Source organism: Mangifera indica, chromosome 3, assembly GCF_011075055.1.
Source record: "Mangifera indica cultivar Alphonso chromosome 3, CATAS_Mindica_2.1, whole genome shotgun sequence".
NCBI classification, from domain to species: Eukaryota; Viridiplantae; Streptophyta; class Magnoliopsida; order Sapindales; family Anacardiaceae; genus Mangifera; species Mangifera indica.
The window spans coordinates 4116511-4142326 of record NC_058139.1 but is presented as its reverse complement, the minus strand read 5'-3'; the positions used below and the strand labels follow the sequence as shown (position 1 = coordinate 4142326).

The window sequence follows — 25816 nt, the reverse complement described above, 5'->3', positions numbered from 1 at the left end:
TTTTTTTAAGTAGATTAGAAAAAATATTTATGATTTTTTTAATATTAATAATTTTATATTTTCACAATTTATTACTTTGTCAGAAAAGTACAAAATCCGAACTCCCAACCACCACTAAGAGTTTGTAATTGTAAGGTTGTAGATAGCTCAGACACCATCGTGTTCTGAGAAACATTTTCCCTTTGCTCAACCTCACTATCAACAGTAACCATGTCCATAACCATAGCTTTCCTTTCTCTCTCCTCTCCTCCATCTACTCATCTCCACAGAACCCATTTATTTGCTACTAGTACTACCCACAAACCCACTCTTTTTCTCTCCTCTACCAGGCCATCTTTCTTCACTTTCAGGGCCTCAGCAGCTGACAATGGAGCTGGAGTCTCAGCCCCTGCTGCCATCGTGGAGGAACCAAAGGTCCCCGAAGCTCCAGAGGACCCCGTGGGGTCCAATGGGGCTGTAGAGCCCCAAGAAGTCATGGTTTTGACCAAGTTTGAGGACCCAAATGGATTAACGGAACTTGGGACTTGAAGCAGTTTCAAAAAGATGGGCAGACCAATTGGGATGCTGTTATTGATGCCGGTGAGGTGTTTTGTTTCTGCTTATTGTTTATTTCTGGTTTATGTGTGTTTTATGTTTTTTATAGTCACTTTTACAAGGTTAGTGTTCGTTATAAACTGATAATTGGTTGGAATTAATGCAAACTAGAGAGTTGAATCTTGGTTATTTGGGCAACTTAAGTCATCAAAATGCAAAGTTTGAACTCTTTATAAGCTTAATTTATACTTGGCCCGGTTAATGATATTGAATTATATATCCCGATACATAACACTCCTTTATTTATGGTAATGTAGTCTGACGACTTTATCTCTGTTCATCTGCAATCAATTGTTGTGAGCTCTGTTTCACAAAATTGATATTTTGTTTCAAATGTGTAACATTATATTGATTGATTTCATTCATTGGAAGTTCCTATGTAAAAATCAAGTTGTCAAGGGTGAGGTTTGGTTAAGGTGCATTAAGTATCATGCTTAATGATTGACTTAATGTATTTCCCAATTGTTAAGGGATTACTTGGTTTCTAATTCCTCTCCATGGATAATCTTTTTCAGAAGTTAGGAGAAGAAAATGGCTTGAGGATAATCCAGAATCATCCAGTAATGATGATCCTGTAGTTTTTGACACCTCAATTATACCTTGGTGGGCATGGATGAAGAGGTTCCATCTTCCTGAAGCTGAACTTCTTAATGGTTTGCTCTATCTATACCTCCCTTTTTGAAGTAAATTACAATTGTACTTTGTCACAACAAGCTAATTCTACCAGTTGTTTTATGAGTGTGGCGCAGGCCGTGCTGCCATGATAGGTTTCTTCATGGCTTATCTAGTTGATAGCTTGACCGGAGTAGGTTTGGTCGACCAAATGAGCAACTTCTTTTGCAAGACTCTATTATTTGTTGCTGTCGTTGGGGTGCTTCTAATCAGAAAGAATGAGGATATTGAAACTCTGAAAAGGCTTCTAGAGGAGACAACCTTTTATGACAAGCAATGGCAAGCAACATGGCAAGATGAGACTTCCGGAGGTATTAAAAATGAGTAGTCAGATTTAGGTGTATAATTTGAGTATTTGTTCTTGCTTAGTATTGATGTAATCTATCTAAGCTAGTGAATGATAAAGACTTAAGTTGCTATTTTTCATGCATTCATACTTCTAAGTTTAATATCTAATCTTGTGAACGTGTTTTCTTGATGAATTACTGTGCTATGGAAAATATTGTTGCCACTGATTTCATCTTGCTAAAAGGTTGGGGAAAACACCCAATTGAACTAAAATTATTTGAATTTCTGATTAGTTCCTTTCTTTTTTGCTCCATAAATGCTTTTTTGAACTCTGAACTGGAGTATAAGGACTACTGAATTCTCCGAAGATAATGAAGGTTAAAACTGAAACTACACAAAAACTGAAAGGATCAAATGGAAGATTTTTCATGCTTCCCACCCCCTGAGCAGAGTAGCACGGGCAACCCTGTTCACCCCGAGAGTAAAGGCGCCCATCCCCAAGTTGCAGTCGTGAATTTGGCACATTGCCTTGATGTCAAGGAAGGCTATCATCATGTACCTCTTCAGCTCACAGTTTACTTGCTCTTCCTTCCACATGAATCCCTGAATGTTCTGTTAGGGAGCACACAGTTAAACATCAGATTAGAAGATTAAATAACATAAATGTTAGTAGGCATAGACGTGTTGCAAGTACCTGAACCCATTCAAAGTAACTAACAGTCACACCACTAGAATTTGCGTAAATGTCGGGCAGTATAACTACTCCCTTCTTAGACAAAATCTGAAGAGAAGACAGATTTAATTGTTTTTAGTTTGCGAATTTTGCAAACTGTATTTCGTACTGAAATTAGAGAAATCACAGGGTTGTAATTAACTCATCAGCTTCAGGGTCAGTGGGGTGATTGGCTGCTTCTATTATGAACTTCGCCTTCACATCACCAGCATTTTCCCTTCCACAATAACACATGATTAGAAAGATTATACAGCAATGATCTACATTTTAGTTAGTAGTTTATATTCAATAGGCAAGATTAAACATTACATACTTGTTGAGAACTCCACCTAAGGCGCTTGTGATAAGAACGTCACAGTCATGTACAAGCAAGTCATTTGGATCGATAGCATCCCCACCTTGGAAATTCTTCACGCTTTCAGTACTGTCTTTGTGTTTCATCAGAGGTGGAATATCAATTCCATTTGGGTTTTTAACTGCACCTGTGATGTCACTGACTGCAACAACCTTACCGCCTTTCTCACGGACAAACTTTGCTGCCCAGGAACCCACATTGCCGAACCCCTGAAATAACAGTCATTCAGACAGAATGTCAAGTAAGCAGAGAAAGCAGTTCAATTCTACCAGGAAGAACGAATACGCGCATATGTAGAAGGAAACTACCTGGATAGCAAACTTCATTCCTGAAATTGATTTTCCATACTCAGCCAGTAAAGCCTCTGTCGCAAAAACTACTCCCAGTCCAGCTGCAGCTTCCCGTCTCAGTGATCCTCCAAGATCCTGAAATTCCATAGCAATATAGGAAATGTCGGTTTCATTCAATTTCTTATTTACTACATTTTTGTCATTCTATCTCTTTTTGATACTTCCAATTGGTTTTCCAGTCACAACGGCTGGTGAATGCCCATGAAATTTTGAGTATTCATCCAGGACCCATGCCATTGTCTGTCCAATAGAAGAGTAAGACGTGGATTTTAAACTATGAAGCGACGAACTAATATAATGGATATGTAAATGGGATACCTGTGAATTAGTCCCCATGTCAGAGGCAGGAACATCCCTATGAATTCCGCTAAGATCATGGATCTTTTGAGTGAAAACTCGAGTTAAGACGTTCTAACTCGCCTGTGCTCAAGTCTCTTGGATTGCAGCCAATGCCTCCCTTTGCTCCGCCGTATGGAATGGCAGCTACAGCCGTCCTCCATGTCATTAATTGAGCCAAAGCATTTACCTCATCTGGGTCAACCTTGAACAAGTACAATACAGTAGTTTGTTTCAGACAAGTTTGAGGGAAAAAAATATGATCAAGGGACATTAGGCTTATTCTCTACAGAGAACCAAATTATAAACCGAAAAAAAATCATGCCAATTCTGAATAAAATTAAGAATTAAACTTCGCTCGTATCACCTCAGGATGGTAGCGGATTCCCCCTCTCATCAGTCCACGGGCGTTGTCATGCTGGATTCTAAATCCAACAAAGGACACGAGAGCTATCATCTTTAGGAATTGTGCACTCAACCTGGAGCCCAAAAAAAATCCCTCAAGAACCAAACAAATGAAGAAAACAAAATTAAAAATCAATGTAAATAGTGATTACTTTAATCTCTCTAAAGGGGATCAAAAGGCTCTTTTCTAGCTTAGAATCCAAGCCAAGAATGCGAGCTGCATGGCGGAAGTTCCGGTTGGTGGCTGCAAGAGCATTCATAGCTACTAAAATCACTGTTACAGTAATGGAAGAAAGATCCAAGTTGAAGAAAGTTGAGTAGATCGAGGGTTTGATGTGTTGGTATATAATGTAAAAATCTCAGTTTCCCAGATTCCAAGGACGCTTGTAAAACCTCCCAGGCATGCAGCTCTCAACTCTTGTCTATATATATACACACATATATTATATTATTGAACGGTTTTCCAAATTTTAGGATTCCATTTTCTTCTGGCCAAAAGAGTTGCTCCCACCCCAGGTTTGATGTACTACCATCGCCCGCCCGTCAACTTTTAAATATCTAAACTCTTGCCTATGAATTAAATTTTGTTAAAACTCTCAGTTATATATAAGAGTAAAACTATTATTTCAATTATAATATTAAAAAAATAATTTAGTATATTTCCACTCCCCATATTTTAAAAATTAACATTTCACTCCTATTTAAAATTTTTCATTTTAAAAAAATTAAATTCCCCTCCCCCCCCCCCCCCCCCCCCCAAACCTAGAGTTTTGTTTTCTTTCTCTCTAGCCACTATATCTAAGGCCCACGACTGTCGAATCTATCCTAAACCATTGCCGTCGAAGTATTGTCATCTCTTCGGCTATGGACTGTTGACTTTCGTCTAGTTCTTCAGACGAAAGTTGTCTAGAAATCTAAATGATTTTTATCTGGATGATGAGGTCCAAACAAAAGTTGATGTAATGTGGCCAAAGAGGTGAGAAGACTTCAACGACAACGGTTTCGGGTGGATTTGACAATTGTTGAAGACAAAGATGGTGGTTGAAGGGGAAGAAAACAAAACCCTAGTTTGAGAGGGAACTATAATTTTTCAAAACTAAAAAAATTTAAATAGAGATAAAATTATTAGTTTTTAAACTGTAGAGGTGGAAATAATAAATTATATATATTTTTAATTTTATTATTGAAATAGTAGTTTTACCCTTATATATAATTGAGAGTTTTAACAAATTTTAACTCATTAGTGGAAGTTTGAGTTTTTGAAATTTAATGGGTGAGAGATTAGGATTACATCAAACCTTGGGGGAGATCTTTTGGCCTTTTCTTTTTTCCCCTCTTTTATTATATACTAAATCTATTAGTAAATAAATTGATTGTCTTGTTCTCTTATTAATTATCATTTGTTATAAGAGATCATGATAATAAATTAATAATCTTCTTTACATATTTGGATTCAATTTTAATACAATATGTATAAATAATATTATACTTCTAATTATGGAAAATATTACACATATAAGATTAGTATATATACTTTTCCATACAAAGTGAATGGAAGGATGAAAGAAAAAAACTCAAATTCATTAAAATAAGGATTTCAATCAATATTGGAGAATGTTTCATCAAAAGATATACATATAAAGTGATGTGACAAAGAATTTAATATGCCAAAAGGCTTTGTGAGACTTGAAATAAACTTTATTCATTAATTTAAAATATGTATATAATTCAATTAAGTTTATTTTTATATGAAATAAATAAATTTAATGATTAATTATATAAAATTAAATTGTTTTGAAATTTGTTTTTAATATTTATTTAAATAGTTAACTTATCATCCCTTCATCAAATCCATGTCTAGTCTTTCTATGAAAACATTAATATTAATATATTAACTAATTTTCTTTATCATTCAGTATCATGTCATTTATAATGAAAGATTATGATATAAAAGAAAACAATATAACATACATTATATAATAATTTTATTAATAATACTACACATACCAAATTAACGGGCAAAGTGACAAGCCACAGAGTGAATGGGAGAATGAAAGCAGAAAAGAAAAATTCATTAAAATAAGGATAAATGACATGCCAATTAGTATTGGACAATTTTACATCATTTTGTATAAATTAAAAAAATATAGCACATAGTGATAGGGCAAAAACTGAGTTTGCAAGGAAGCTTTGTAGTTAGGCTTGTTGGTTGGACCAAACAAGACCGAGACTCAATTAAAAAAAAAAAATGTTTAGGATGAATAGAATTCGGACCTCAGAATGAATTTGGACAAAAAATATTCTCTATTAAATTATTGGGCTTCGGTATTTGGTTAGTAAATCTTGTTTTGTTATTGTAGCTTAATTGGGAAAAAGCCAGGCTAGCCGGGTAATCATTTCGGGCAAATTCTTAATTTGTAATCAAGGAGGATGACAAAGCATTGTCCTGCTGTGGATATGGTCATTAGGTAGCCAAGTGGAACCCCAAAACATGTGAAAGGGACATGGTCATTACAGTTTTCACCTTATTAGTTCTTAATTAATTTTCGCTTGTATTTTTAGTAACGTTTACGGTTGGTCGATCAAACCAAAGGGTTGATGTTGGCCGGCCTCGTTTCTGTTTGGCCTTGCATCTCTATCACTTTCTCTCACACTCTAATTTCCCTGCATGCATACGTTAACCCATTAATTTAATTTATGCACATAAATACATAAATCCCAACTCCACCTTTGAACAAAAATTGTATACTTGAAGAGCCTGAGGCTGAGATCTCAACATGCCGAACAAAATGGTAAAGTAATCCTTTGTCTCTCTGTTTATGTGGTATGACTATGTACTGAAGTATAAAGATGGGTGGTGGTTTCAATTTCAGGCAAAGTTTTGCAAGGAAAGGTGGTGTTTATCACCGTATATGTTGAGAAGCCAAGGAGGACAAGGGTGTCAGCAAATCGGCATCATCATCATCATCACCATCACTACCATCACCATCATCTTCTTCATGCCAACAATCAAGAGGTAAATCGGGGTTCTGGTAAAGGATACAATAGGAGAGCTGAGCTCCTTCGCTATTCTCAAAGTCTAAGGACGTCTGCTCGATCAGCTGCATTTTCATCATCATCATCCACTCTTTTGCTTCCAAAGCCAACCTCTCCTAAGAATCAGCCACCCACAACTAATGTATCGCACTGATCTTACCTATAATATATATAATACCATATAATACAAAGTATGATAAAAGAATTATACAGGGCTTAATTTAAATTGGCATCAGGGAAGCTAGTATTTACCTTGAACTTTGAAGATCGTAGTCTTCAATGCCTTTAATACTTCACCAATGTGTTAGAAGATTAAATTTGGTTGCCTTTATCATATTAATATGATTTGCTTAGAGTTGAAGTAGTTAGATATGGTAGATGATTGGAATTGTAAGCAATAGGGTTGTGATTAATTTTTGAATTCTTGATTTTGCAGACTGTTGCTATTCATAGAAAGCCAAGCCATCCAAGGACTCCTACTTGTATGGGCAACTGGAAAATTTTGGTTCCAAGTTTTGTCTGGTCTTTGACAAGTCCCAAAGCTAAGAAAGCCAGAAAGACAGAAGCATGATGGATCTACTACTACTAAAATGAAAGCTCTTATGAAAAGTTTAGGGGTAAGAGAAACTTCTCGTTATAATATACTACACATTCAGCTTACAAGTTTAGAACTCTAAATCCAACAAATAATTCTTTCAGATGCAGAAGAAGAGATTCACAATTCCAAAACTGTTTTCAGCATTCCGGAGGCATAGATGAAGCATCCACTATTATTAAGCCATGCCTTAATTCAAATTGGACGGATTAGCGTCAGATATACTGGTTCATCAGCTTGTATATATATATAATCAAACTTTACTGATATAAAATTCTTTTTTGTTATGATTATAATTTATTTTCAGTTTTCTTGTATTTGGTATATTGCATTTTTATCTTAATGATTGATGGTTCATATTGCGCTATTAAAGAGAATTAGTAAGCAACTTGATGACATTTTTTTATGTAACTTTCTTCGAGAACGTTTGGTTCAAGAGGAGATGTTTGTTTCACACATTTTTAAGCTCTAAATTTATAATTCAAAACCCAATAGAGTTGCTCACATAGACGGCTATAGGAACTCTAATGACATGCATGTTACTTCCCTGCAATAGCATCTCTCCAAATGAGTAAGCTCTTGTTGCTTCCGTAGCTTTTAATACAATCTTTAGCCGCATTGAAGCATTTCCCCCTATATCAAAAGCCTGCGGCTTAACAGTAACTTTCACGCCCGATGGTTGTCTCACAGTCACCCTGTAAGTTTCATTTTTTCCACTTACATTTGTTACTTGCCGGATCACCTTCCTTGACCCAACAAGATTTGAAACAGTTATGCTTGCAGTGTTTAAATCCGAGCACCATGCTTTTCTGGCTGTGGAGCATCCAATTCCTACTACTCGTCTTATAGACTCATCATCAACACCTGGAACAGCACAAAGAAATTGTACGTAATGCTGGAAATAGGCATTGAATATGAGTCCTGGGTTAATAGCTCGAGCTGGGTTGATAAATCCTGCACCAAAATCAAATGGGGTGGCCTCAACTAGTCCGGTAGTTGATTGTGCTAAGATCGGAGAGCCAGAGTGATCCATTACATCTGCACTTGACATCATTGCCGATGTAATAGCAGCAGGACTCCACTTGGGGTGTTTATGTTTGATTAAAGCAGCAATGCCAGCTACATGGGGGGTAGCCATGCTGGTGCCGGTTAACAGTGCAAAATTCTGCCCTGGAAACAACGACAAATATGAAAAATCAGTTTTTGTTCAATACATTATTTAGTAAAATGTCAGTTGTAGCTAGTGAATTATAACTTATCAGATTGAAGTTTAATTTAGAGGGCCGTTTTGATGCAGCTTCTGATGCAATAGAGACGAGAAATGTTTTTTAACCTTTGATAAGTTGATCACTCCCGCTGTCAGGGCTCCAAGCGGCCCAAATTGAAGACCCCGGGGCCATTACATTGGGTTTGAGGACATCAGCTGTTTGCAAAAGTGCGTTGTTCACATCAGGGCCTCTAGAAGAGTAGGATGCCACCATTGGTGCCTGATTAGTATAAATTGCTTGCCTTCCATCTAGTATTCTTGCCCTTGCATTGAAGATTACTGCTTGTCCGCTTCTGCTTCTAATGGTATTGGCGTTGTAATATTCCCATAGAGCCTGCACATCCAACAGATAATTTAAATTAAAAAATCATACTGTTTTAGGTCGTTTGTTATTAATTAAACGGCTTTGAATACAATAAATTTGATGAAGAAGAAAAGACGGGAAAACATACCATTGAAGCTTGCATGTTATTTAGGATAATTCCAGGGACTCGCGGGGTCATTGTAGAACCATTGACTGGTGTTGAACCCATATCAGGGTCCATTATGAGGATAAATCCTGCAGCCGCCATGTTTTTAATGTTATCTGCGATGGCTGCAAGAGTTGCAGCTTCGTACTCAAAATCAAACGAGTATGTGCAGATAATTAGTTTCCCTCGAGCTAGGGATGGGATGAAGAGCTCCGGACGCTGACAGCTCTCAAGCGATGCAATGCCAGTGGTAGTGTTCCTCAGACAGGCATCAACAGCTGCTGCTATAGGATAATATATTGTTCCAGCTGTTGGAGCTGCATAACGATAACAACCAGGTTTACTTGTACAAGTTTTGCTCCAAGATCATCTTAAAAAAGCATAGCTTCTTATCAATTTATGAAGTAAAATTTACGCGCAAGGCCTGTGCCAGAGAAGCTTTGTCCATTGCCTAAACTTATTGTGTTGATGTACTTCCGGTCAGTGACACATGCAGCAATGCTTGTGATCCATGGGCTGAAAGAAAGAATTGAAGTGGAGTAAGGGCCACCATTGCCGGCAGCTTGAGCAACAAAAACTCCAGCTTTGACTGCAAACAAGAGCTCCAATTCTAGTAAATTGAGGAAGGCGGTAGAACCAGAAGGGATGGTGGAAGGGCCTACAGAGAGATTTATTATATCTACTCCATCTTCCACTGCCTAGTGCAATCAAAAATATTTGAAGTTGTTTAGACACATAATCTTTTTAATTTTTATTTTCTAAAAGACACAAAAATTTAATTCCGCCATTTGATTCCCATATTTACTGACCTGATCAATAGCAGCCACAACATCAGACATATAACCTCCAAAAGTATGAAGAGCTTTATACACAGCAATCCTGTTAAAAGAGAAAAGATGGAGCACTGACATAAAACTCCTGCTGGAGAGGTCCAACAAACTATCCTTGAATATATAGAGTCTATTAGAATTTATCAACATGAAAGAAAAATTTGCCCTTGTTTTTTTCATTTCCCTTTTAAATACCTTGCTCCTGGAGCCATGCCACTAGCATATCCATAATTGAAGCCATTAACAATTACAGGTACATGGTAGTTTCCTGCAGCTGTTGATGCTGTGTGGCTGAAATGAGAATATAGAGTTTAATCAGAAGCTTATTCATGGCATTATTTGAATGTGTTAATGACTTAGCACGACACAACTTGCCTTCCGTGACCGTCAGCATCAAAAGGAGATGCATAGTCGCGACTGGAGTTGAAATCACCATGAGCAATTGCTGCTCGTGCAAAATAATGAGCTCCTACTATCTTACCAGAGCATGCTTCCCTGGGAAACCTCTCCCCAGTAGTACATATCCCTTTGAATTTACCTCTACTCAGAGTTCCCCTAGAGGACCTGCTAGAGAAACTAGGATGTTCAGGATTAATACCAGTATCAATAAAGCCTATCACCACCCCTTCACCCGAATTGTCTGATCCCCCAAAAATGGGCCAAACTTGGTCAGGAATTCCGAGGAATTCAGGAGTATGCGTTGTTAGCTTCTTCATTTTTACATCTTCATAGATGGCTCTAACTCCCTTTGCATTTTGAAGAGCGCTGAGGACCTGAGAAGAGAAATGAGTAACCATTTTTAGAATTCCTATCTTGTTTTTAAACTCCAAATTTTCTCTGGTAGTAGAAATTAATTAATGCATTTGTCGAGCACTAGAACAACATATCCAATACTTACAACATAGCAGGCGAGGATATTGCAACTTATACATCAACTAGCTAAAGTAGAAAACTTATGTTTGCATGAATTTCAAATATAGCAAAGCTGAGTTTTACAAAATTAATGTACCTCTTCAGACTCAACGTGGATTGCGAATCCACTGGTCAAATGAGTGTAGCTGTAGAGTTTGGTGTAGGAATCTCTATGGAGAAGAGACTCCAGGAATCTGTCATGCCCACTACTAATCCTCTCTTTGTACACCACCACATCATCAGTATAATTCCTATGGTGATGTGCAAAATAACCAGTCAACCAAAAGAAAAATATACCGTAAGATAATCTATAAGAAAATGAACTATACGACAATTGAAAGAAGTTTAACCTGAGATAAGATTGTTCATTTTGGGGAGAAATAGCAGGTTCTTCATCCATTAAAATCATGAAGACCTTAGCTTCTGAAGCTAGATAGTTGGAGATTATAATAAAAGAGATGAAGAGAATGAAGGTGCAACGAGGCATTTGGATTATATGAGGAGATAATGTCTTATGCTTAAATAAAGAAATAAGTAAAATAATTTGGTTGAAGTGACAGTCTCTTTGTCATCTATTTAGTCTGTTAATATTTTAGGTACTAAAGAGAAAAGTTGCAGCAAAAGTTCATGCATTACAACCATCCATGTCTTTCTTATTTTCAAACCACTCAGGTACATGCGGGAAACCTCCTCTTTCGCGCTCTCTAGAAACTCGACTAGATAATTTACCGTCATTTTTGTGAAGTAGTTGCGATCAAGAGGTAGACTGTTTGCAGTTTGCTCTAACCCCAAAATAGAGAAGCCTTCATGTTTTCTCCAAGAAATGCTTCACACTATTTACAGGAACATCTATGTAGGCCCACTTCTCTGTTGACACACTGAGAAAAAAATGTTTGTGAATGACTTCGACCATCAATATAGCCTATCACTATCTATTACTTGCCACAGAAAAACTACCAGTCTATGTTTACACTGTTAATAGAACTATAGTAATTTATGTCAAGAATCTGCGATGGAAATTGCAGATATACAAAACTGATGCTGGCGAATGATCATCAATAACTGATGAGTTGGAACTGTTTTGCATGTTATATGTTTGCATCAGCACTGGCTAATCCAGATGCCTTAAATACCTGGAGAAACAACATTGGCATAAAACATAGGAATATTTTAACACTACCAACCAAAAGGCCTCCAGATAAAAATTTCAAACTCTCTGGATCTTCACCGCGAGTGATGTTATATTAATAATATAGGAGTTTACATTGACCCTATTGAACGACCGACGTGGTGTCTGCGCAGACTCCACTAATGAAGAAGTCCTCTCTTTGACTCCCACGTGCAAGCATTTGTCGTTTTAATTGATTAGTACCGTGATTTTTATGAGGTACATTTAACTTGGTTTCTAACTGGTAAAATTACTGATTCTGATCTTCTAGCTAAACAGTGAAATCACTACTTACTAGTAATGCTTCCTTAAAGAGAATGTTCGTGGCACCGGAAATGAACTGTGATATCGTGCTACCGATTCTGTGACCACAGAGGGCACAGTGGCATATTACAGATTATATGATCGGTGCTGTGAATGATAATATAACGTTATACTGACCACAGAGGGCGTCAACAACGGCCATGCCACTTGTAGCGAAATGACAACAGCAACATTAACGTTATTTCGATGGACTGGAAGTGGCTACACTGTGGACTCCGTGGTGTTAAAGAATAACGGCACTGTTACCCCCTGCGAGGATTTATTTATTTTTTTGAACGGCAACGTTACTTGATAAGAAATGTAAAAATATTGTGGGGAGCCTTTGCTTCGCCCCTGAAATCTGACTAAAGTGGTTCGGTCAGTTGCCCCATAAATTATGCAGACACTCCAAATTTTTCTTCTACTTTCTGTCACTCTGGGTATATACTTGAGTTCCTTGTCCTAATTCTTCACTTCTTGAGTTTTTTTTTTTTTTTTTCTGATTTTGATCATTGAAATTCTTTGGCTTTATTTTAATTTCTTTTCAGGTTTTGTTGAAGTTGGGTACAGTGATGGAGGGTTTTGTTCTGCACGTTCAGTCTTGGATAGCGAAACGAGTTCTAAACCTTTGTACTGGAAAGTCACAAACCCAACACTATCGCCTTCTCATCTGCAAGGTATTCTTTCCATTTTGTGTGGTGTTATAATCTAATTGAATGCATTCTGTTATGAGATAAATTTCTTTACATGTTGCCAATTCAATTATGATCGAAAATGCTGGAATTTTTTTTTTTTTGGGTACATTTTACTCGCCAACCAAAAATTAGTACATGTTAGATCTTATTATTTTAAAGCTAAAAACGTTTGGCTGGTTGGGTAAACTCTAAGAAAATTGGTTCTGAAAAATTATTTTTGAAATTTATTTCAAATACTTTTTTCTTTTGTTCAGATAAATAAATTAATCAAAATTCTTATGATAACTGTATTTGGAACTTTCTGTCAAGTTTTTTTGAGTGGAACCCTGGTTTTTGGAGTGTGCATTTTATGTCTTTTCAGTTTAGCACTGAGCATGTTTCTTATTTATTTTTGGATTTATAAAGCAGAGAACAAATTTTGAATGTAATACTGAATGGTTCTTTTAATGCTCCGTATTTATTTCCTTGTCTTCATTCTTACTGATAACTGGACAGCTAAAGGGCAATTTAACTCACCCAAGATTAATTTGTATGTTTGCTTGACAGACTTGCCTGGTTTCACACGCAGTGTATACAAAAGAGACCATGCTTTAATCACACCTGAAAGTCATGTATTCAGTCCTTTACCGGACTGGTACGTTCTATTTTGTTTTGAGTTTACTGTTGGACAATTTAGACTGCTTGCTGGCCTAATCATTCAAATTTAACTGATAGGACAAACACGTTGGGAGCTTATTTAATCACACCAGCAATGGGCTCACACTTTGTGATGTACCTAGCAAATATGCAAGGTTTGTTAATGTTTTATCTGTCAAATACTCTCTCACACTCAAATATGAATTCTGCTTTACTCTAAAACATTTGATGCTTTATGTGCTGTTCTCTAGCTCTGGCAAGTATTTAAAAAAGAACAACTATCAGCTTATCACTATGTGCTTTACTTCTTAATTTGAAGTTGTCTGATCACTCACAATTCAGTGATCGATGTCTTAGTTCCTATGTTACTAAAGTTGCACATCTCTAGTCTATGATCATGTTCCTCTATCTTATGCTTTTGTTTTCAATTTTGATTTTAAATTTCATGTAGAGTTTTGTTATGTTTTTACTTACAAAATATAACATAAGCATCTTTTGATGGCAAGCCAGCAGTTACAGACATTCTGTTTGTCAAATCTGGTGAAATTCTATATTGAGCCGATTACTCGTATTTCCATAAATTATGCAGCACCACATCAAGTTCAGCTCTGTAATTTGTTTTATCTCACTAACCTTGAGACAGTTGTTTTTCATGTAGATTTATTATAGTTTTATTAATACACCTCTATATATTCATATTTATGTAACCGGATTTAAGTTTTCTGTTTATTCTGAAGGACATCCTGTCACTGTGAATCAGTAGACATTTTCAATGATTGCCCATTTCCATTACAATAGACACTGTAATTTGTGTGTGGTCCATGTTCATTTGAAGTTCATGTCAATAGTATAACACTGCACTCAATGAATGTCCCAAGATTTTATTTCTTTACATGGTGACTGATATAAATTATACCCTGTGCAGGAAATTCCAGATCAGGGCTTCCCCCACATGATGTGGAGAGGTCAGGATTCATGCTTTTGTACTTTTTTGTTTTCATTATATTTGATTGAAACATGATTAGCTCAAGTTTCTTTCACTTATTTTTTATTTTTAATATTCATCTCTTGCTTTTTCTCTTAGGTTCATATTTGTAGTTAAAGGTACTGTGACACTCACTAATGGATCTGGTTTTAGCAACGAACTGATGGTAAGGAAGTTTGATTTCACATTGATAAAAAAACTTTAGTTGTACAGTTTAAATTGTAAGTAAAATGTGAGAAATGCACAAACATTTAGCAATAGTCGCATCTTTTAGCTGTGTTAGAGGTTAGGCATGTCCTTCAAATGGTTGCCTTAGCATTTTATATGTTACCATTAAATACCTCCACCAAATCACTCAATACAATTCAACAAGCTAATCTCGTAACAATTTCGAGAGTGTTGGATTCTATACTCAAGCCTAGTATTCGAGAGAGCATATTCGCTCCCAAAAGTTTTCACAATTGTCGCTTGTCTTTCTTGCTTCTCCTCTTGTTGCTTCATTTGATTCAATTTTATTGACTAAAAAATTTCTCTTTGTCCATGACAACCATCCACTAGAATCTTCGTCGGCAATTACAAGTAATCCCAGTTGTCGTCCATGTTCTGATTTTATCACCTGAGTTGATTGACTCACTATAGGCAATTGGTTGTCTTCAGATTTCCCATTTTGAACCATTGTGGATGAAGAAATGTTCTGATTTGAGTTAAATGGGTTGTGTGAGTGCAGAATACCAGATTGGTGGCTGTTGGGTTATATTGGTTTAATGGAATTTGATAACTTGGATTATTTGAGTGGTAGGCTTGGGTGAACTTTCTTGGGCTTGGGTAATGGAGTTGGTAATACTTGGAATTATTGGGTTGGTGAGAAATAGAGCAGGTCTGGGGTAGTTTGCTTTGGCTTGGAGGTTGTATTGAAATATAGCTAAGTTGGGTTGGATGAGTGTATTTGGGTTGGGGTGTAAAGTATGTGTAGTGTTATATGGTTGGGATTGTGGTTATTTAAAGAATTGAGTTGGTTTGAAAATGGATAATTGGGTTGTTGATCCAGTTTGGATCACTAAAAACACCATCTTCTTCTTTCTTTCTCACAACTTCTTCTTCCCTCATTTCCAACATTTTTGTCTCCTTTTCCATGGGGACAAGACAACTAGGTGAGCCAACAAGTTCCGACAGCTGGATCTCACCAAAATCAACTAAATTTCTGTTGGATCCTATTGATTTATTTTTCTGTACATCTGTCAAGTTGGAGACACCGTCGAAATCTATGGTTTCCTCTTTTTGAACCATTGTCAATGGCTCGAGCTTTGCTGAATGCTCCAACAGTTTATTTGCAGAAGGGAGACCTAATTTTTGGGCAATCCAGATAGCATCCTTCATAATATCTACAATTTTTGTTTATGTTGTGACTTTCATTTCTTATGCTTTCCACTTTTGATTGTAATTTTTCCATCTCTGAATCTATCTAAGAAAAGTTGCTTTGATACCAATTTGTTAGGTATCTCCGCCTAACAACTCAATACAATTCAACAAATTCCAGAGTGTCGGATTCTCTCATTAGGCTGTTGTTCTAGAGACCAGGTTCTCTCCCAAAAGTTTCCACAACCAATATTAATTTTCTGCCCATCCCTCTATCTTTCCATTTCCCCCTGTTTATTCTCTCTATTTCCCAAACCTTTTCTAACCACCTGTCCCTCCTTTTCCAAGTGGTACTTCATTGTTGTTGTGCCATTACCCCAATATTTATTTTTCTAGTAGTGGTACGCTTTAACCAACCGGTTGTCTAACATTAATCACCATCTCAGCCAAGCAATAGAGGAGCACTTTCAGCAAATAATCAGTCAATCCAACTACTTAAAGCGATACAAGTAGTACGGGAGCAAAATTTAACAGAAAAAGGGGAATATTTAGCAATGAAACAACATGTAAATCACAACAGTTGAAATGAAGGAGGAGGATAACTGGTTTACAGAAATTTCATCTCTACAATTCTGTTAGGAACCTAGGATCTTTACACCTGAATCACAACTCTCCAACAAGTAACTCACAAACAGCCCATTTTCCAGGGAATTAGAGCAGACCAACACACCAGAAATTAAATGAAAAGCCTGCACTGTTGTTTTATATATGAGCAAGAAGAACTATAACACGTTTACAAGGTTGGTCTCTTGCAGTAGGTAACAAAAGAGGAAAACAAATAGAAAACCCAAACTGAACTCCAACAATTCGAGGTGCTGATAACCTCCCCTTAGGCAAAAGCCTCTTTTTCAGAATATTCTCCACAAATATGATTCTGCCCTTTCATTCTCCTTCCCCCTCTTTATATACTACTGCTTTTCTGTTTTATGCCCCTTTTCTTTGCTTCTCCCACTGTGGTCCATGTGTCCCTGATTTTCTAAGATCGATCCACCTCACCACACAACACTAATTTCTTGGTCTTGCCCTTGTGCACTTTAGTTCCTATCAAATTCCCATCCAACACTACAATTGAAATAAGACAAGCAAAATAATATTGGCTTTCAAGAGGCCAATTCTCTCCCAAAATAAAACCCACAATTATCAAAATTTTCTTCCCCCTACAATTCTCTTTGTCTCTCCCTTTTATTTCCACACTCTAACGGCTTCTACTCAAGTCCCAATCACCTCCAGCCATGTGGCTTTCCAGTTTCTTCTCGTGTCAGACCTTTTACACCCTTTGGTTCTATCAGTTACTTGTAGTTATAGTAAGATATATGTGACTGTGTGATGGTCTAGATTATTTGTTCTTGGATTTCAATTTTTTTTTAATTTCTAAAGTCCTTGTGCTTAAAGATCTTTCAGTGTTCGCTTTTTGATATTGCTTTATGATTATATAGATATGTCTCTTTCTGCTTTTGTGATAGGAAACCTATTTCTAGTTTTTCAATGGAGGCCTAAAAAATGTTGAATTTATTTGTGCTTTTTATGTAGGTGGATTCATATGCTTATCTACCTCCTAATTTTGAACATTCACTGAGGGCTGATAAATCTTCTACTATAGTGGTGTTTGAGCGAAGGTTTGTCTCTCACAATTTAATTGAGTAGATGGTCATTACCTTGTTCTTCGATATATTTATCAGTTTTCATGACATACTCTCTGAGTACTATTGCAGAGCTTCTATACTATCAGATATGATTTTGCAGCTTATTTACATGTTCTTTTTTCAATATGTTGTTAAGACAAGACTAATTGCTGTGGGACTTCTTCCTATCAAAATCTTATCACTCTGGATTAATTTTTGTTCAATAATCATACTGTCACTGTTATAATACTCTTGTTAAATAACTACCATAAAGGGGGTTCATTTCCTCTAAGGTATGCAGCGTCAGAAAATCATATAGCTGAGCAGATAATCGGTTCAACAGACAAGCAGCCGCTTCTTGAATCTCCTGGGGAGGTGAGTTTTGGATATATTTTTACTTGTCTTCTAATTTTGGTGAAACCACTTTGATAGAGAGAAGCTTTTCCTTTTATGGATTTCACTTCTAATTTTATAGAATTGTCAAATAGAGCATCCTTTGTTTATCCCTATTATTGAGTCTGTATAAATAGAACCTTGTGACTTATTTATTAAAAGCAGCTATTTTTTTTATTTCATATTTTGAACTATTTCCTGTATCATATAATTGATATCATGTTATATTCTTTTAGAAAACTTCAATGAACTATGCAAAGAATAATATTCATGTTTTTGTGCTTTGTTTTGATTTCTTTAATTCACTCAATCGTGTTTAGGTTTCTGCTGATATGGTATAATCTTTCTGTACTTGTTGACAGGTTTTTCAGCTGAGGAAGCTTCTTCCTGCATCGATGCCTTATGACTTTAATATCCATGTGAGCCATAATTTACTTCTTGATTACCAATTTTGTATTTCTGTTTTTTATTTGTAATTGCCTTTTTCAAAATCCCTTTTAATTGGTTTTGCTGCAACTGAGTATCATATCCTTGCATGCAGATCATGGATTTTCAGCCTGGAGAGTTCCTGAATGTGAAGGTATGTTCTTTTCCTGCTGATTGACTGTCTTATTTTAATATCATAGGTATTAAACTTTGATTTGTTTACTTTTATGCCTCTTTGGAACTGAAAAGCAATTCAGGTATGATAATTTTTGTGAACAAATTCATGATTTATTTACCTTTCTTGGTGCTAATTCCTTGCTAAAATCTGTGAGATTTTGTTTTCAATGTTTGATTTCCTGTACAAATTGATTAATTATAATCAGGTATTGGTAATTAATATGGATTTCATCTTTCATAGCTTCTGCCCCCTAACCTTTGTGGTGAATGTGTAATTTGGTTTGATTTGTTTATAGGAAGTCCATTATAATCAGCATGGTTTGTTGCTTTTAGAGGGACAGGGTATCTATCGCTTGGGTGATAACTGGTAAGGATTCCATTCAAAAATTGAGATTGTATGAAAGTGTGCATTGTATTATCATGTCCTCACCAATATTCTGAAACAAATGGATAACTTTTTGGTGGTGTTTTTTTTTTTACTGGTAAGTATATACATTGCATAAACATAAGTCCAAAGGCAAAATAACCTAAGCTCATCCTCAGGAAGGAGGATAGCGAAATCTCTAGCATACAAGGATGCAACTCAAAGACATGTCCAATAATATTAACAGTCCCAAATCAATTAAATCTCAAGTCTCTAGTGCACATGTCCAGTTACTCATTTATGTGCCTTCTTTAGTTGCTATTGCTTTGTCTTTGCCGTAGTATTGTGGTAGACTGTGCATTCTGTTAACATCAAATGCCCCCAAATGCAAATAATTATTATTAAGTTAAAAAAATACAATAGATCTATGAGTATACACTTTTAAGTACACAAATTGATATAAAGATGATGTGTTATCATATGATTGATTGATTTTAAATTTAGAATAAAATAACATCTAATTACATGATGACGCATCATCTATATATTCAATTGTATACTCAAAAGTGTGTACATATAACATTGCTAAAAAAAATAGCTTGTGGAGCTCTAGTCACCTAGGCACCTGGGATGAATCTCTAGGTGCAGCCCTGTGAAGCTCTACACAGATGTTAAACCACAGGGTCTTAATGCAACCATTGTATCTTAGATATCTATTTATCAGTGCAAAGCAATATTATAGAATGCATTTGTCAACCTTCTTTTTGGCTTTTTCTTTGTGAGTACATTTAGATATACATGCTGGAGAAGAGCAAGGATAGATTCAAACTCATTATTGCCCTTGCATTATGCCAATGGGTGCAATAATTTTTTCTTAGTGATTTTGCTATTCTAAATGCATCTGCCCTTCGGTTCATTCACACATACACTGATAATAGACCTAGGAGAAGGTTTCTGGTGTCAATGTGTTCTTCCATCTCTTTATTCTGGCATTTATTTGCTGTATTCAACTTTACATTGCAGCAATTTTGTTAGAGCTTACTCTCACGGTCATTACTTGATCTTTATAGGTACCCAGTTCAAGCTGGTGATGCCATTTGGATGTCACCATTTGTGCCACAATGGTAGGATTGTTTAACCTTTTTCTCTTCTTCTTGCTAAGAAGTTGGAATTTGGCGCGTCTCTTTAGTGCTCCATCATTCATTTTGCTCTGTTTCAGGTATGCTGCGCTAGGCAAAACCAGGACCCGATATCTGCTTTACAAAGATGTAAATAGGAATCCACTGTAATCAAATGCAGGGTGGAGTGTCCTAAGAATTTCAGTGTGTGGTGGATGCTGATGGAAACTATTTATGTGAAGCACAATCTCAGTTTGAATGGCCTGTAAGCATTTCCTGTTATATACTTGACAGTCAACTTGCAACAGTCTATGCAATTAAGATTTTAGAAGATGCAACTTACTGGACATGTTTCCTAAATGGATTTCTCCAACATTTTTCATTTGTTTTCTTTTGCTAGTTTTATCATATGTTTATGTTCATTTTATTTTAACACGTTATACAGTACTAGTTTCCAGAGCTTAACATGCCGTGTGAATCGTCTTGAAAGAGGGGTGCCTTCAGGAAAGCTGGCACAGCTCAAGTTTAGATAGAACTATTCAGAAACTTTTAACAAGCATTTTAAGCAATAACTTTAGTAGAAATTCATGTTGATTTAATTAGAAGATTTTGAAGATTATTGGGCATGCTTAAGCTGAAAATCATACAGCAGGAGTAGAAATAAACAAATAAAGCTTCTAGTAGTAGAATTGAGAATCCCTCAGGCAATGTAGTAAATGACCAGACAGGTTCTCATGTCGAAGCATCTCAACATGCATGTGCTAAAATTCATCAAAAAGCAAAATTCCAAACTTTTTTACGTATTTATTTACAATCACTAGTCAGGAAAATTCCACTGCTATTATTGTTATTATTTTTATTATTATACTAAATGGGATGGTTGCTCTTCGGGGGTGCTGTGCTGGTTCCATTCCATTCCAAGCTTCTGGTCAATTCTGTCATCCTTTGCTTTTGATACTCATTTTGTGATTACCATTGGTCATCCTGGGAATATTGTGGTTGCATGGATAAAATTATATATTGAAACTCAGAGATCAAATTCCTTGTAGATAAAATTCTTGTGTTGAGAAAATACTTGATTAAGCTTTGAAGATGATGATGCCAACTAGAAGCACCCAACAAGATTAATGAATGGTGAGAAAAATTAACTTCATTGAATGTGGATGCATTAAAATATATATTGAAGGAGATTAGAGAATTAATTGGACCCCCTCAAGGTACAACAAATTCTAACATTCTTTTATCCTTTCACAGTAGATTTTAATTCCTGTTTTGGTGGTGTGGTGTGGTGTGGACCCAATCCAATCGATCATATACACAAAACTTAGCATGAACTTCTATTAAGCATGTATATAACTGTTTATTTGAGATTGAATCAATTATACCTAATTACTATATTGAATAAGTTGAAAGTTTAATTTTAAAATGCTAGAAAATTAAACCTTGTTTTCTTATGTTTAAAATCTTCTTCCACTCAAACTACCCATGGGACTAAATTATAGAACCTTGGTTTAGTATAATGATAAACTATATATGTTTATCATGTGAAACCTTTGAAAGAACACCACCCTTTGAGCAGAACAAAATCATATTATGAAACCAAACGTTTGGTCGATAAAAATTCTACGTGGCACTTGATAGACCACCTAGGGATGAAATATTATTATCATGATATGTGGCAAGAATGAGCACCATTACCGCCACCTCCACCACCGACCCTATCTCTTCCTTCACTCCTTTGTTTTCTCCACAATCCCTACTTAACTATCTTTCTTTGGTGGGATGCTTCAAATCTCTGAACACTTTCCCAAATGGGAATATATGATAAACTCTCTAATCTTACTTTTCTGCAAGAAAGTTCATCATCTTTTTCTTTTCCTAAAACTACTTTCTCTAAAGGTATCATTGCTGCCATTAACATCTCTCTTACGTTCCCTTTTTTCTTGCTCCTCAAATTCCCTAATACCAATCACTTCATTTATAATTTTCGCTCTATAAAGGAAAAAATGGTCTTTTTCAACGCAAACAAAACACATGAAAAAATTTGGTTTATTAAGGAGTGGCGTCACAGAAGGTGGTATATTGAGAAGGGAATTTTACACCCGACCCCCATCAGTGGACTGAAGAGACACTATGGATAGTGTTTTCGCAAAAGAATAATTATGAAAACTATCTTCATTCCAACTCAGTAAATCTTGTTTCGGGCAACATAGCTTTTCTCTAAAGCCTAAAGAAAAGGGACTTTCATTATCTTTCTAAAGAGAAAATCATCAATTATTGATTGTTTTTTGCATAATTACATGTAGTAGTCAAGAAGTGTTATTCCATTTTCATATAAACAATCCAATAATTTATGAAGAATACCAATAAGGATCTGAAAATTCCCTCTTCAATCTTAATTATGAACCTGTTGCCCTTACCTTTTCAATGGCTCAATTCAAAAGAAAGTGAAAAAAACACTTAATATTATCTATAGTTTAATAATGGTGATGTACGCATTGTCATTCTTTTATTCAACTCAACTTAATGGAATCAAGCTATGAAATGATTTTAGGATCATTTTAGCTAGACCGGAATCTTCATGTTGTTATTGACATGGAAATTTCAACAGTATTGTACTATATTTTCTGTACGTAGATAATGGAATTTAATTTAGATTTGTTTACTTAGGGGAAACTTAAAAAAAGGGTGTTGCTAAAATGCATATATAGGTGGAGACTGGTGCTTTTCAATCAGTTGAACTTGTGATGAGAAGACGTCCGTTCCTTTTGGCATATGAAGTATGATTGCTGTCAATTCATGCATTACAGCTGCAATCACTTAAGAGAGATTCCATTGTAATCGATTCTATTAAGGTTTCAATTATCGAAAGATGGATGGAGCTGTTAAGTTAGACCCTTTTTGACGTATTTTTGTTTTCTAGATTTTTTTTTTTTTTAAATAAAGATACATGAACAGAAAGAAACCTGTCTAAATTCATACCCCAGCCCTACCATGTTGATGCCTTCAGCCCTAGAAAATAGTAATTTACAACTCACTCAAATCGATATAAATATATAAAAGGGGTATAGGGTGTATCTTCATCAGTCACTGTCATGCCCTGGGTCAATCATATTTTAGATTCTACTCCTGTTGAAGACAACTTCTTACCTAACATTAACAAATTCTAGCTACTATAAAAGCCATTGATCGATGCCACTTAGCTCGCCCCTACAAATAATAATCAATGGTGAAAAACGTTGACATGAACTAAATTTTTTATTGGATCGTGGATAAATGCCAAGAGAGAAGTGAGATCTTCGAGCAAATGCATGCATTATGGTTTCTAGCTTTAAACTTCATGTCTTATGCCAAAAACTTTTGTGAAAAGTTTTTCTCGGCTATGACTTTGGGTAGTGTCTTGTTAATGAGCATGAAACTCTCATATAATTGAATTGGGTGGTGTCTTCTTGCAAATGCTTTTCCATGCAAATACGCAAAAAGATTACTGCCCACTAGTTAGGCTGGGTATGTCATATGGAAATTATTAGAATTAGTAGCATGTTTGTCTTCATTATCTATTTAATAAGGATTTACTTTGGTTTTCTCACTGTTAGATGATAGTTTCTTTTCATTCATGGCAGACCATATACCTTTATTTTATTAAATTTCTTCCATTTTAACCTTTTGATGTCACAAAAGTATTTCAGTAATATTTAAAAGTACAAACCCCCTTGCTTAAACCCTAACTAATCTCTTTTTGTCCTAACTCATATTATGTATTGTCTCTATATGCACACAAATAACCTTCATTTCAATTTATTTATTAATTCTTTCTGGTGGTGGATGTACTTAATATTGGCATTTGGAATGCTTAGAAAAGTGTAATGTTAGAGCCAATGACTCTGTGTGTGTGTGTGTGCGCGCATTTATATAAGAAATTAATAATAAAAACAACTGATGAGAGAAAGAAAAGATACAAGTAAAAGCAAGGTTTTATTGGTTTGTGTTTACACGTATTAAAAAGCTTCCATAATATACATAAAGAAGACTTAAAAATATGACATGCCTGATCAAAAAACCTTGCTATATATACTATTGTGTTAACCCGAATAGGAAATTTCTGTAGATTCTGCATGATGTAACTTCCATTAATTGGGGTAGCAATTCATGTATAAAGATAGCCGCTTCAACCCTCTTATATTAATGAATAATGATATAGGAACTGCAAAAAAAATATAGAACCTCTATCACAACATGAGATGTATACTTCGCAATCTTATAAGCAACTCCATGATCTCATATTCACAGTGATAATATTTAATTAGTTAATTTCATAAAGAAGATCACCGGCTAAATGATTTTTTTTCTCAAATGGTTGAGTGAGGCCACTGGTTTTCAACTTTTTTAGAAGTTTCCACCCAAGAATTTTGGCTTTTGCAAATAAAAAAACACAGCCGGTAATGAAGTAAATCATTTCTTAACAAATGGTGCCAATGATGCCATTTTCATATATATAATACAAGAACATGAGTCATGAGGGAGTCCTAGTGCCACCACCAAGACTTTGCCCTGGAAACTTAATGGGGTTGGCTTGATTAATCCATTTGGGCACTAACAAAATCTTTGCTTATGTGATAGTGCAGAAAGTTAAATCTTCCTCTTTAAAGAATATCATCAATACACTAGTTTCAGGAATATATAAAGATGTGTGCTTTTAATAAGTAATATGACATTGTAGAGTGAGAACATGAAGAACTTGGGTAGCTATGATACATCCTTTTTTATGTTTCATTTTAATATTAACGGCAAATTTGTATGGATTTCACAATCAATTCTGTAATGTTGCTTTGGCATGGGCATTAATTAGAAGGAGCTTTTAGTTATCAACCTCAATTTTTTCCTTTACCACCAAGTTTAGTTTTGATATATATCATTATTTCATTCATGCCTTAATTATATACCAATTATCAAAGCTAATGTTAGCATTATTCAATCTGAGATCTTCTTCTTATAATATTGAAACAATTTGTGCTAATTCTGATTATTCTTAGCAAGGAAAAGAGCATTTGGTTTCTGGAGGTGACTCTCTTACTATCATTCTTTTGCAACATTTTATTCGTAATATGTCTCATCTGATATATAAAACAAAGCACTTTTAACATATGGCATGACCTTCTGGAGGTTCCTTTGCCATTGCATAAGAAATAAAAGATGCTGCGGCAACACTCACTAAGTGTAAGGGGGAGAGGCGGGGAATGAGGTCAAGGGAAATTTGGATGGCCCACTTTAGAATAAACAAAAGCAAAGGGGCACCAACTGCTTCCTCAGTGCAACTAAACACCCAATCACATTCAACATCTCAGAAAAAAAGCATTCTATACTCCCTGTGCTTTTCTTATTTTAGTCATGTGAATATATTTAAAGAATCCAATCTTAATGGCAGCCATTGTACATCTATCTCAGTCTGTACCTTAATATATATATATTCCTAATTTAGAATTTTAAGAAGATTGATTGGAGAAATGACATCATTGATGAGGAGTGATTGTGCTGAAAACTAATTGTATAGGAAGTCAGCTGTATGTGCTCATAATGCTCTGGATTGGTAAGGCAAACAATTATGGCAGTAAACAAAGTCTCTTTTTTCTTAATTATTAATTTATTAATTTAATCTTATCTGATTAGATT

General features: G+C 35.5%; 3 protein-coding genes, 1 long non-coding RNA gene and 1 pseudogene across 4 annotated transcripts; 3 read left to right on the top strand and 2 right to left on the bottom strand.

The window, feature by feature from the left end:
* The first annotated feature begins 82 nt into the window (after positions 1-82).
* Positions 83-1781, top strand: LOC123212577 (light-harvesting complex-like protein 3 isotype 1, chloroplastic). Its single transcript, XM_044631754.1, is given in 4 exon segments — positions 83-496; positions 499-579; positions 1110-1247; positions 1344-1781. Coding segments are annotated over 4 exon segments (756 nt in total). The 5' UTR covers positions 83-210; the 3' UTR covers positions 1595-1781.
* A 35-nt stretch (positions 1782-1816) lies between these two features.
* LOC123212578 lies at positions 1817-4224 on the bottom strand (annotated as a pseudogene).
* Positions 4225-6296: 2072 nt separating this feature from the next.
* On the top strand, positions 6297-7660 carry LOC123211122. Its single transcript, XR_006501342.1, has 4 exons — positions 6297-6525; positions 6607-6911; positions 7206-7386; positions 7469-7660. It is a non-coding gene; the product is annotated as an uncharacterized LOC123211122 (long non-coding RNA).
* Positions 7661-7781: 121 nt separating this feature from the next.
* LOC123210824 (subtilisin-like protease SBT2.5) lies at positions 7782-11330 on the bottom strand. The gene is made up of 9 exons (XM_044629312.1): positions 11194-11330; positions 10941-11094; positions 10307-10704; positions 10127-10222; positions 9911-9980; positions 9517-9799; positions 9084-9418; positions 8698-8965; positions 7782-8534 (listed from the first exon to the last, which is right to left on the bottom strand). Exons 1-9 carry the CDS (start codon positions 11328-11330, stop codon positions 7846-7848), a joined length of 2430 nt encoding a protein of 809 aa, XP_044485247.1. The 3' UTR covers positions 7782-7845.
* Positions 11331-12595: 1265 nt separating this feature from the next.
* Positions 12596-20528, top strand: LOC123209967 ((S)-ureidoglycine aminohydrolase). Its single transcript, XM_044628079.1, has 13 exons — positions 12596-12754; positions 12863-12991; positions 13556-13643; positions 13724-13800; positions 14571-14610; positions 14730-14796; positions 17577-17662; positions 17962-18043; positions 18424-18480; positions 18603-18641; positions 18961-19031; positions 20099-20152; positions 20248-20528. Exons 1-13 carry the CDS (start codon positions 12712-12714, stop codon positions 20315-20317), a joined length of 903 nt encoding a protein of 300 aa, XP_044484014.1. The 5' UTR covers positions 12596-12711; the 3' UTR covers positions 20318-20528.
* Positions 20529-25816: the final 5288 nt, after the last annotated feature.